At 47.1% G+C, this 13,109-nt stretch overlaps 2 protein-coding genes across 3 annotated transcripts in view; both read right to left on the bottom strand.

Moving 5' to 3' along the window:
• Window positions 1-2,978, bottom strand: part of slc25a21 (solute carrier family 25 member 21) — an 83,295-nt gene extending 80,317 nt beyond the window's left edge. For both annotated transcript variants that reach the window (XM_062469401.1, XM_062469402.1), the window contains exons 1-2: window positions 2,870-2,978; window positions 2,538-2,634 (exon numbers count right to left, since the gene is read on the bottom strand). In XM_062469401.1, coding sequence (XP_062325385.1) covers window positions 2,538-2,607 — 70 coding nt within the window. In that variant the 5' untranslated portion in view covers window positions 2,608-2,634; window positions 2,870-2,978. The remainder of the gene's footprint in view (window positions 1-2,537; window positions 2,635-2,869) is intronic.
• Window positions 2,979-4,150: 1,172 nt separating this feature from the next.
• plekhh1 (pleckstrin homology domain containing, family H (with MyTH4 domain) member 1) overlaps window positions 4,151-13,109 on the bottom strand; it is a 22,902-nt gene continuing 13,943 nt past the window's right edge. Inside the window, exons 18-27 of the mRNA XM_062469493.1 lie at window positions 12,225-12,401; window positions 11,476-11,573; window positions 10,805-10,982; window positions 10,404-10,559; window positions 9,713-9,810; window positions 9,223-9,516; window positions 8,740-8,869; window positions 7,822-7,905; window positions 6,695-6,841; window positions 4,151-5,760 (exon numbers count right to left, since the gene is read on the bottom strand). Of these exons, the coding sequence (XP_062325477.1) occupies window positions 5,572-5,760; window positions 6,695-6,841; window positions 7,822-7,905; window positions 8,740-8,869; window positions 9,223-9,516; window positions 9,713-9,810; window positions 10,404-10,559; window positions 10,805-10,982; window positions 11,476-11,573; window positions 12,225-12,401 (1,551 nt within the window). The 3' untranslated portion in view covers window positions 4,151-5,571. The remainder of the gene's footprint in view (window positions 5,761-6,694; window positions 6,842-7,821; window positions 7,906-8,739; window positions 8,870-9,222; window positions 9,517-9,712; window positions 9,811-10,403; window positions 10,560-10,804; window positions 10,983-11,475; window positions 11,574-12,224; window positions 12,402-13,109) is intronic.

Below are 13,109 nucleotides of genomic sequence, written 5' to 3'. Positions count from 1 at the left end.
GACATATCTGTCAGTGAATGATCCTCATAAAGTTACCCTCTTGTTAGACTTTATTTATTTGACTTTCTCTCCATCTCGTTTCTTCTTCTTCTTTATTTAAGCTAAGTGGAAGGATTCGTCCGGCGACGCCAAATCCGAGTTTCACAGTTTAAAACCCAATTAAAAGTAAAGAGAGTTTGAGTGTAATTTAACTACTCCAGAGCAGGGGAGTGCATCTAATCATACCGAGGATGTCTGTCTTATGTCGACACACTCCATTTGCAGGAAAGGGATACGTTTACCCAAAGAAAAAATGCGAAAGTTACAGTAGTTAGCTCTATATGAAGGTTAGAAAAATACTACTCACCAAGATGTTTGTTCAAGAACATTCTTCATTTCTTACCATTACTATATTATGCATTACGTACATTTGCATAACAGCATCATTTTCTATCCAACCTATATTTCAAAATGACAAAAATAAATAATATCGCGTGGGTTTGTGTATATAAACATTAAATAACATGAACATTTACACAAATACGTATAAACCTAGTATTACTATTAACCCACATGCAAGAAAACTAAGCTGGGAAAAATCTCTTTATTGTAATATGCTGTCAATATGACAAGTGAATGAACTAGTGCTTCCCCCTAGTGGTGAAATTACTGCTTTGAAACCAGCAAAAGGCATTAGGATGCACGCCAACCTGAGTTCTGCTTAACAACAAGAGAAATCAAAAGCAAATTGGAGCAACAAATAAGTTTCACAATTTTTACTAAGCTTCAAAAAATAAAGCCACTTATTAAATGAATCAAATCTATGGTCTAAAATACATGGGCTATTTAAGCAGAGCAACAGACACACTATGTAGACATGATCCGTTCTAAACGGTTACTAGAAAGCAGCAGTGCGGTCGTTCATAATATACAGTTGGACCGAACATGGACTTGATGGCATACTGGTGCGACGGACTAACGAACAGTCCAATAAAAAAGAACGAGATCTCCTCCACAGCCAATGAGCATGGGGGGGAGGGTCTCAGTGCGTGTGCTGACCTCTGTGAAAGGTAAAAAATAACCTCAGCTTGTCCAGACAGAGTCAGAGTAGCAGAGTCCACGCAGATGATTTTACAGAGCACCAAACTGCCATTTTCCCTCCAATTTATACGCACAGCTCCGGCTCTGTGACCCGGTCTCACATAAATGAACGGCGGTCTCTCTGCAAGCTCGTTAACAGGTCCATCAGGACGCCAACAACACCCCCAGGAGGCTGTGGCCTGGGGGCCGAGGGAAGGTGAGGGGAAACACTGAGGTCATTCTACTCAAGGTGCTGCCTCTGCCCTGGCCCCAGCAGTCAGCCCCAGCCACGGCCCCAACCTCTATCCACTGCCCTGGCCCCAGCAGTCAGCCCCAGCCACGGCCCCAACCTCTATCCACTGTCCTAGCCCCGGCCTGCATCCTACCCCCAGTCCTGGCCTCTAGCCCCGAGATCTTGTCCCAGCCTCCAGCTCCACCCCAGCACAGAACCGGGTCCTCTCTCTGAGTGGATGGGTGGCGGAGGAGAGCCCCTCGGGTTAGGTGAAGGGGTGGGGACGGGGGTGGGGAGACGTCCCTGTCCCAGAGGGCCAGTGAGTGCCCCGCCACAGCAGCGGGAAACCAGCAGTGATGCCAGAGTACACAGAACACCTCATTCCCATTAAACACAGAGCGTCTCGGAACGGGGACACCAGAGACTAGGCCCACACCTCAACTATTTATGATGAATTCTTAGGAGTATTTACCAAGTAGTGAGCTTGTCCCATAAGGGCCCAACATCTCTCTTTACTTGTAGGGTAATTCATTGACTCTAATTCTGTGATGATTTCAGACTATGTAAATAACACACCAAACGGCTTAATAAGTAACAACCTGGTGAAAAATATGCTCTTTGGTACTTTTTTTCAAAAAGTATCATTTTGAAATAACACGGGATAAGACAGACAGCAAAGTAGATTCATGACAAACAGACAATGTGTTTATCATATTATGATTATTGGTATAATAATAATATCAAATTCTTCTGGAAGGGTAAAGATGAAGATAATTATTAAGCGAACACCTGTGGTGAAACCTGTACCTTCACCTTTACTTTGAATAATTTCCACCAACGGCCAAACCTTGATCCGACCCGTCAGAGATCCACAAGCTGAAAACACACTGTGTGTTGCAGCAGAAGCAGCGGGCTCCGCTTAGTAAAAGTTTGACTGAGTATCAAGAGACTCACAAGCGATTTTTTTTTATGCAATGAATGCGTCCGGAATCAATCGATGTTGCAAGTATGAACGCGGAACCAATGTGACTGGAATCTTTGCAGCAGGATCGGTGTGACAGAGACCATCCGGTGGTCAAATGTCGAAAATCTATCAAAATATTTCAGTCTCAACTGTAATGACGATCACCGAATCCCTGATATTGCTGACAATTTGACACAACATTTTCGGCGTGTAAAATGAGAAAAAATACATATATGTATTTTATAAGCACGCTCTTACGTAGACCCCGCTTTTTAAACTGACCTGCGGATCCACCGGCAATGATTTGATGCGACGCCTCCCGGACTAAACTCTGCTGTTTTTTCGTGGTCATCTTTAATTTCGTAATAAAATAGGAATCCTGCAAAGGAACAAACACAATACGAAATATTATATCTTCAATTGGAAAGTAAAATATAAGGTTATTATAATGATTCATTGTCTGTAAATGTATGGAATTCCTGAAACATTTGCTAAATCTTAAGTCTAAAGTAGCAACTTTGGCGACAACTGCACTTTCTGCAAACTGTTTCTATGTAGGCCATAAGACAGTGCTAGTTCGTAGCTTATTGCAAAGTATTTTAAATGTAGGTTACCTGTCCAAAAATGTAGCCTATTCCAACTGAAACAGTCCAAAAGACTTCAGCAGACGTTCCACACGCGCTCGGAAGAGCGCAGCATGAATATCATTCCGAGTCTTGTGAAAGTTTACATTTAGTCATTTAGCAGACGCTCTTATCCAGAGCGACTTACAGTAAGTACAGGGACATTCGAAAGTTACTGCTAAAATCACTTTCCGTGGTTACATTTTAAAAGCCCGTTTCTGAGATCAGGCTACACCTTAACAACACTTGGCTCATTTGAATTAAACACGAATAACTCCTGTAGGCCAACTTTTGTTATTAGGTCTTGTAGGCTACGTTTTATGATACGGTGTAATGAATAATATAATTAATAGTATCTAAGAACGTTATGGCCGTACAATGCGTAGGCCTAACAGCTTTTTTTTGTTACGTAAAAATTCATTGGTAATTTGGAATTAACACTATCACAAGAAACGTGCTGATTGGGAAATTATTTAGAAACTAAGCAAAAGTGGCCTATTTCAAAATAATAATCATGCGTATAATTGATCAATTCATTGTTATGCATTTTGGAATCTTTAAAGAGACACAAAAAATATAGACTTTTATATTTATATACCCCACATTTGCACGGGGATTGAAGACATCTATTAGTGCACCCTTACATTTGGAGACAGAATAATTCGCTTGTTTCTTGTTGGAATAAAAAACAACATTATTGTTGTCATTCTCACTAAATAATACATTTAAGGAATAATATATGATATCATTAGAGTAAATCATCGAGATCATGAAAAAAGTGTTTCAAAAGGAATATCCTAACCCAGCGACACCACCAAAGTGAACTCTAAAAGGAGCACCATAGGAATGTTATAAAATGTTTCTAGATGAGCATTGACTGAACACCATGGCCGCAGAGTGGGTCAAATAATGAGTATTTCAGTTCATACGAAAGTGACTGTTGGAACAACAAGGAGTTTTTAACATAATAAAAAAAGGATTTATAGCTGTGCAGTTGGCAAGAAAACGTCATTACCACTTTGACCTGTCGGGAGAAAGCAAGTCAAAGCTGCTTGCATCACCAGACCCGGCCTCCCTCGCCACAGCAGACACACCCAGCCACCACACAGGCCCACGTAGGGAGGGTTTGTAGATGTTCTGTAGAAATACAACAAGATCATTCTAGAAGATGGGAAAGAAAAACCAACAGTGGTGTCCATGTGGGGTGTCTGCGTCTCTCAACAGGGAAGTTGGTGGAAGGTATTTCAAACAAAAAACGGTTTATTTCAAATTCATACTGTTTATTTTTAACACACACACACACATCCCCAAGCAACTATGCACAGTGTTGACTGAATCATAATTTTTTTTATTCTCAAATCATACAGCAAACTAGTGGTGAAAGAAGCAGTCATTCACTGATTCTGCTACTGAAAACATGTAACATTTCAGAACATTTCAAAATGTAACAAACCAGACACATTTTCCTTTCAGCAAAAGCCCCAAAATGCCGGAAATGAAATAAATAAGTAACAATGAAAACGATCAAGACAGTGGTTTGATCCAAGAACAATTCAAGTCATTAAGAACATTTTGGTAGCTTTATAGTCTTAGTCCATGTTACAGCAGGACTGTCTGTTCATATATGTACATATTTATATATCTGGGGGGCAGGTGTGGGGGGGGGGGGGGGCAGGTGAGAAGTGCAGCCTGTGCAGGAAAACATGACCCCCCCCTAGTGTCGGCCCACTGACTTAGGCAGGTGTTAGTGGAGACAAATACAAAAGCCATTCAGCGTCTCAGCATTTGAAATGTAAAAACATTTCAAAGACGAGTGTGTTCACAGGCACTCACAGCGTGAACCTTGTCTAACTACAGTATATTCAATCATTTGTGAAAGGTATATAAAAAAATAAGAAATCAAATCCACCAAAGTGTGAGGTGACACGTACTAGTGAGAATACAAAAAAAAAACAACCCTAGCCCGTCGCTAAGACACCCAGTAATGTTGATAATGTAAGTTAGAGCTGTGGTGTCCAGGCAGTGAGCTGCCTCTGTGGAGTTCTCTTGTTTAAAGGAGCAGTTCATCCTTTGAAAGACCTCAGTCTTTCAAAGACCTCAGACCTTCCATCAGTTCCAAACAGTACCAACAAGGACTACAGCCTCTCCTTCCTACCGACCTTCACGTCGGGGAAGGCTGAAGCCTGGAACCCATGAAGGTCGAAGGGAGGAGCGTGCCAGCTACTAAGATTTTTTTTCTCGCCAAGCGGTTATCGTCTAATGTGGGGGCCAGCTTTTGGTCCTTTAGTCTGTTTTCATGCAACCCACATATATTTTCCAGGCCCACATTTTTGGCAAAAAAGAAAAGTGTGAGCATGTTAGTCGGCGAAGCAGAGTTGGAACGCTCGTTTGTTACTATAAATAGTGTATTCATTAGACTAACAAAAAACGAAACTATTTTGTACCACCGTAAGTTATCACAACAAAAATATCCCCCATACCCTCATAGTTTATAAAAGATACGAAAAGAATAAAACACATGTCCTGTGTGCCTTCAACATAACTCCATACGCTCCAGAGGAATGACAGCTAATGTGTGATCCAGGAGTGGTGGGATAGTTTGAAGCCCAGTCTTCTATGTACTGGACCTCCTGCATGAGATCCCTTCACTGTTGCCCAACAGTTCCGATGCTGTGTGTGTACGTGGTGTGTGGTTACAGCAGTGTCGGGCCCTTGGTGGTGTAGTTCATGGAAGGAAAATGTCTGCTGTCCACGTCCCAAAGCTTGTTGTCCCCACGGGGCCCGGCAGGGGAGCTGGAGCCCTGTTGCTGGGTGGCAGAGGAGGGCAGACTGGGGGTCCAGTGGTTGATGTAGCTGGCCATCAACAGGGTCAGCTCCAGGATCTGTGCACAGGAGGGGAGACGAGAGGCCAGGAGGGAGTGGAGAAGGGGAGAAGGGGGAAAGAGAAGAGGGAGGGAGTAGGGGAGGATTGGAGAGGGAAGAGATTGGGTCAAAGAAAGTAAATGGCTTTACCATTTGATATGATTGGATTTCATGAGATTTCAGGGATGTGGCCAACCCTGGCTCACAGCATGACTATATAACTCAGGGAGAAATCCGTGGAAAGCACACCTATCCACCTGTCATGGATACAGACGACCTTATTAGCACTTCCTACAGTAGTAATGTGACTCTTAGCTCCAGCTCCTCAGAGATCCTTAACACATTAAAGACAGTCTGGACCTGCTTTCTCCATCAGCCCCAAGCATAACCACCTCCACAATAGAAACCTGCTGGAACCCCCCCAGATCCTGGACAGGTGACAGGGCAGTGCTACTATGACTTCGTGGAGACAGGGTAGTAGTACTGTGACTCAGTGGAGACAGTGACTTAGTGGAGACAGTGACTTAGTGGAGACAGTGACTTAGTGGAGACAGGGTAGTAGTACTGTGACTCAGTGGAGACAGTGACTTAGTGGAGACAGTGACTTAGTGGAGACAGGGCAGTAGTACTGTGATTCAGTGGAGACAGTGACTTAGTGGAGACAGTGACTTAGTGGAGACAGGGTAGTAGTACTGTGACTCAGTGGAGACAGTGACTTAGTGGAGACAGTGACTTAGTGGAGACAGGGCAGTAGTACTGTGATTCAGTGGAGACAGTGACTTAGTGGAGACAGGACAGTAGTACTGTGATTCAGTGGAGACAGTGACTTAGTGGAGACAGGGTAGTAGTACTATGACTCAGTGGAGACAGTGACTTAGTGGAGACAGTGACTTAGTGGAGACAGTGCAGTAGTTCTGTGACTCGGGGCAGTACTGATGCAGTGCAGATTCTTACCTTGGGTTTCAGCATAGCAAACACAAGCTTCTCCACACTCTTCTTCCGGCCTCCCATCTCCCTGGTCTGGCTCACCACCACCATGAAGTCGTCACGGCAACCGCCAAAGGTGATCACCGACTGGTAGGAGTAGGTGACCAGCAGGTGCTGAAAATGAACAATAGGAGTGCGGTATGAGAGACAGGAACAGACAAACAGCTGTCTTTCATTCTCTCACTGGAGCACACCAGTGAACTGGCTTATGAAATATGGTTTCTTTCTTTTTGTGAAAAGAGACAAATTGTGTGTGGAGTAGCATGACATTTTTCTAAAGCTTTATTTTGATTTGTCCTATTTTTCCCCCAGAGAGCCAGTGAGAGCACATGGCTGAGTGGGCTGCCAAACCAGAAATGACATGGAGGACTAAAGGCTGCTTGAAATGACAGAGCTCTGGGAAAACATTGTTTATATCCTGGAACTTTAGAATATCTCTGCATAGAAGAAGCCAAATCTGAGTCTGGACCTCTTCCTGCTTTCCTGGGGGCTGCTGGTGTTTGAAACCCCGCAGCACAAAATCATTCCAGACCAGGAGATCAACAAACCATAGCTTCTGTGGGGCTAGCTAACCAGGACCAGGAATAGAGCCAAGACCAGGACTGTGACTGGGACCAGGACCAGGACCAGAGCCAGGGCCAGGGCCAAGACCAAGACCAGATTTTTAAAGAGAAATCCCTCGACTATAACAGCTAATTCGTGCCACAGACAACATAAACACAGATGGTTAGCTAACCATCCTCAGTAAGGCTTTTTCTTGGAGACAGACTAGAATAACAGCACTGTCATGCCTTCGTCTTCCAGCTACTTGTGAAAAGTTGACAATAATAGCTTCTCTCTTTTGGTGAAAAGGTAATAATTGTGTTTGACAATGTTCAAACTGGTCTGTCAATACATGCCCAAGATTCGTCCCACTTCTGGGGGGACTAAAACAATGCAATACACCCCCTACTGGTTAGACAGGGTACTACCACAAATGAGTTTCTCTCGTAGTGCGGATAACTATGGGACGTCATCGAAGTTTATTATGTCAAACAATCACCTTGTGGACCGTGGCTAAGCATGTTAACTAATACATGAGGATAGATTCGTACCATGGTATAATCCAGCACACACAGTCCATCCTCGTTGACCGCCAGCCACACCTGGGTCTGTTCCACTGAAGAGGGGGGTACAGGCTGGGGAGAGGATGGGAAGACAAGCAGGGGGTAGGATGAGGAGAGGAGAGGTAGGATGAAGAGAGGAGGGGGTAGGAGGAGGAGAGGAGGGGGTAGGATGAGGAGAGGAGGGGGTAGGATGAGGAGAGGAGGAGAGGGTCAGATATAAGGCATGTGTCTGGACATGTGTCTTCCACATAGTCGCCAGTATTACAAACTCGTCAGTATCTCTTCCTCCCTCCCTCTCCAAGAAGAACTCGCCTTCTCCCCTGTTAAATCCACAGTCCTCTGACTCACACAAACACACATTCCCATGGACTCCCACGCCCAGAAACACCTCCCCAGCCAACTACACCCCCTGAACAGTAGACATCCCCGCTGGTGTTCTTTCTATTTATTTTTTTAGGCCCACCACCATCCCCCCTCTTCGGAGGACAGCTTTATTTTTATTCCAGTGTAATTACAATAGGGATTGAAGCTGTTCCGAACACACCCACCCCAACACAGTGTGAAAACAAAGGGGCATAAAGCAACAAACAGACAAACAAGTAGACAGACAAGCAGAGAAGCAAGCGGACAGGCCAACAAACAATTACACAAGACATCATACGGTTGCGGTGGGATTGTGACAACGGGAAAGATAAGAGTCGACAGGGGAAGAAAAGGAATTGACGGGGGGAATCTGTGCGAATTAAGGGGGATGAGATGTGCCTGCATTGATGGGGATTGTGTTGAAGACTGCATGTGGATGTATGTGAACAAATGGAGAGCAAAGCTGGAGAGAGAACGTGTCCCTGCCGAGCCACATCCTCCTTCCTCAGCTCCGTCCCGCCTGCAGCCTTGGCGACGACTCACCTCGGCGCTAAAGAGCTTGGCGCCGAACAGAGGCCACTTCCTGGCCACGGTCAGGTAGATCCTCACACACTCGGACGCGCTGCAGCCCCTGAGGACCGTCCACTTAGCGGCCAGGCGCTCCGACAGGTCTCTGTGGAGCCAGGAGTGGATAGGGATAAGCGCTGGGGTTCTGTGCGTGAGAGGCCATGTACTGTACAGGTTCTCTGCCTGTCTAAGGGCTGGGTCCTGTCCCTCCGCGCAAGGAGAGCATCCTGCAGTATCTCTGTTATCATTTAGATGGACTCCATCCATCCTTCCATCCGTCAGGAGGGTATCCTACAGTATCTCTGTCTGTATGAGGACTCTACCATATCTGTCAGAATAAGCAGTGAAGACTACTGTATAGTTTGACAGTATGACAGAGTATGACAGACACATGCCAGGTGTGTTCCAGGAGCATTACAGGAGAATAAGAGGTGTTTTCCAGGTGTGTTCCAGACCCACCTGAGCTGCTCCGCGCTCAGGTCCTGTTTGTAGTGTTTGGGGTAGAAGCGCTCCAGGGCCTGCCCCAGGGCCTGCTGGGTCTTGGTCTGGGTGGGGGAGGTGCTGCCGGGGGCAGCAGCTGGGCCGGGCCGCTCCAGGTCCCCCTGCTCCACCTGGGCCAGCAGGGCGGCCACCTCCAGGGCCAGCTCCTTACTGACGGGGAAGTGGCCGTGCTGCACCTCGCCGTTCACCTGGTACGCCAGCAGGAGGCGCTCACGCTCCGTCTCCCCTTTGGCCTGGGCCCGGAAACGCAACCTGCACGCAACAGACACACACACACACACCATACAGACAGCCACACACACATATATTATACACCTGAAGCAGACACACATAACTCACATATTATACACACAGACACTCAATACACACATTTAACACATACACACAAATAATACATTGAACACACATTTAGTATTGTATCAGTTTGCAGCTTGCAGGAGAAACTGACCTGCTCTTATACGTCAGACGGACTATGCGTGTCCCCTCGTATTTCCCAGGATGCAGTTCTTTCAAGGCCTGTTCCCACTTGGAGATGACATCACAGATCTACGGCCGGAGCACAGAGAGCTAAACCAATCACCCGAGTCCTCGAGCATCATATGATGTTCTCTATTCCATATTGTCAATCATCCAACCTCACCCCCTTCTTCACGCCATCACTCTGAACCCTCCATGGACTACTGCATACTGCGTTCTGCATACCACATACTGCATACCACATACTGCAGACCACATACTGCATACGGCATATAGCATACTACATAATACCTACTTCCCTGCCCACGCAACAGACATACACCTTTACAGTTAGGCTATTTAGAAAAGGCTTTCGTACTTCAGTCTTACTGTACTATTAACCTTCAAAAATATATTTCAAATCTCAGTGAGCTCTTCCTGGCTAAATAAAGGTAGAACGAACCAAGTAGTGTTAGAGCCAGACAGATCTCACAAGTTCAGTTTTTATATCAAATATATATTTTTGGCATGTTCATGCTTTATTGGTCAGAGACATTTAAAAGTAGACAGGGAGGGGAAGACACGCAGCTGAAGGCCGGATTTGAACCCAAGCCCCTGCGGTAAGACCTTGGCTCATGTGTGTGTGTGTGTGTGTGTGTGTGAGCCGGTCCGCCCATCCTCACCTTGGCGGAGGGAAGCAGGCAGTGGTCCAGGTCCCTGCCCGAGGGGTCGTCGCTGAAGAGGGCGAAGCCAGACAGCTGGGGCCTCCTCATGCCCACCCTCTGGTTCAGCGTGTGGAGGAACTCCTCCACCGTGGTGGAGCCGTCGAAGCCCACCACCTGCAGACGCACCAGGGGGCAGGTGTGTGTGGGGGAGGGGCTGTTCATGTCTGTGTGTGTGTGCCTGCGTTGGTGGATGCCTTTTTGCGTGTGTTTGTGTGGGGCTGTGTGTGCGCGTGTCCACGCGTGTGTGTACCACGCATGTGTGTACCTGTATAAGTACACGTGTGTGTGTACGTGTGTGTGTACTTGTATTAGTACACGTGTGTGTGTGTGTCTGTATCAGTACATGTGTGTGTGTGTACCTGGTAGGTGTTGTTGAGGAGGTGGACAGGGATACTGAAGGGCAGGGAGTGGTGGTAGGGGTTCCTCAGCAGGATGGACAGGACCTCCATGCGCGAGGGCTTGGCCTCCCTCTCTCCGTTCTGCAGCGTGCGCTCCACTGACCTCTGGCAGTACACCGCGTACTTCCCCTCCTCCGTCCTGCACACACACACACGTACGCACGCACACGCACACAGACAGACACAGACAGTCGTCAGAATCAGTTACGACCCATCTGCAGTAAAACACTATAATCTTGTCGTACACATCGCTTTTATTTCAGTAACAAACACTTCAAATCTCTGTTGGTCAGAGTGCCACAGGAGTGTGTGTACCTGGGGTCAGAGTGCAACAGGAGTGTGTGTACCTGGGGTCAGAGTAGGAGTGTGTGTACCTGGGGTCAGAGTACAACAGGAGTGTGTGTACCTGGGGTCAGAGTAGGAGTGTGTGTACCTGGGGTCAGAGTGCAACAGGAGTGTGTGTACCTGGGGTCAGAGTAGGAGTGTGTGTACCTGGGGTCAGAGTAGGAGTGTGTGTACCTGGGGTCAGAGTAGGAGTGTGTGTACCTGGGGTCAGAGTAGGAGTGTGTGTACCTGGGGTCAGAGTAGGAGTGTGTGTACCTGGGGTCAGAGTGCAACAGGAGTGTGTGTACCTGGGGTCAGAGTGGCTCTGCAGGTACTGTCTCAGGTACCACAGGAAGTGCTGCTGGGGCAGGAAGAGAGCCACACACACTGACAGCAGCTGCCAGCACTGAGGAGAGAGATAAAGACACAGAGAGAGAGAGACAGAGAGAGACAGAGAGAGCAACAGAGAGAGACAGAGAGAGACAGAGAGAGCAACAGAGAGAGACAGAGAGAGACAGAGAGAGCAAAAGAGAGAGCAAAAGAGAGAGCAACAGAGAGAGACAGAGAGAGACAGAGGAGGGCAGAGGGAGATGGAGAGAGCAAGAGATGGAGAGAGGGCAGAGAGAGAGATGGAGAGAGCAAGAGATGGAGAGAGGGCAGAGAGAGAGATGGAGAGAGGAGAGACAAAAGAGAAAGCGAGATGTGGTTACAAAGACACACAGGGACCGACAACCATTTACAGATTCAAATCTTGCGACCACTAGAACCAGAGTGGAATGTCCTACCACTGAGCTGAACCCAGTGACACTTCTCTTAGGCTATGGGTCAGCATGAAGGAGCTGGGTCACCATGTCTGGGATGTTGTTTGTTATGTATAGACTTGTGTTTATTGGTTGTCTTTGTGTGCATTGGGGCTCTATGTCTTTGATTTTACTGTACAGCACTCACTTTCAGCACTTCCTCAAATGTTGTCTTGTGATTGATTGATTGATTGACTGATTGACGGACTGATTGATCGTTTGATAGACTTATCGATTGGCTCGAGGCTTGGTCTGACCTGAGTGAGGGAGTAGTTGTGCGGCGTCCTCCGATTGGTCTGTTTGATCAGCTGACAGTACATCTCATTCTGAAGCTCTGGGTGCGTCAGGCACACCTGCAAGGCATTCTGGGCCAGCGAGGTGTGGTAGTCGATGGATGGGGACTCGACCAGCACGTTGATAAACAGCTGACAAGACTGGGGAAAGAGAAGGTATATATTATATACAGTATACACATGATATCTACCTTTAAAAGTGTCTAAATTATCAGCTCAGTGTGCGTGTTCAACCAGCAGGGGGCAGCAAATACTCAGAAATGACTCAACCCTCCAAAACCAGTGATAAGACCTGTTGCTTCACTGATTTACTTGGGTAGGCTTGGAATAGTCTTCACCTATCCAGTCCTGGGCCAGGGCTAGGGCTGGGTCTGGGGCTAGGATTATGACTGGATCTCACTAGCCAGAAAGAGCAGCTCTATTGTCCACACCCATGAAGAGACCCAGAGCTCTCTGAGGAGGGGGGAGGGGGGGTTAACGTGTGGGAGTGTCGGGCAGAGGTGAAAAGAAGACCCTCTTGATCCAATTGAATTGAGAGAGGAACAGGATCGTCCCTCTCTAGCTTCAGACCCACCCCATTACCTCCCTCACCCCTCTCTCCCTCCTCCCTTTCCCAACATCCCTCTCTCCCTCTTTCCATTCCTCCCTCTCTGCACCTCCTATTCTCCCTCCTCCTTTCATCCCTCCGTCCTCCCACGCTGCCCAAGTCCTGTGTCTGGGAGTGGCGGGTCCACCTGCTCTGTCAGAGGGAGAGCAGAGTTTAGCCCCTGTCAGACAGCTCCTCCAGACCATTATCTCTGTTCCACAACCCTAATGAGCCAGGGGCCCGGCCCCCGAGCTCTGATCTGC

This window comes from Osmerus eperlanus, chromosome 9, assembly GCF_963692335.1.
Source record: "Osmerus eperlanus chromosome 9, fOsmEpe2.1, whole genome shotgun sequence".
Taxonomy (NCBI): Eukaryota; Metazoa; Chordata; class Actinopteri; order Osmeriformes; family Osmeridae; genus Osmerus; species Osmerus eperlanus.
Note: the sequence above shows the minus strand (reverse complement) of the source record. Positions and strands in the feature narration are given on the sequence as shown.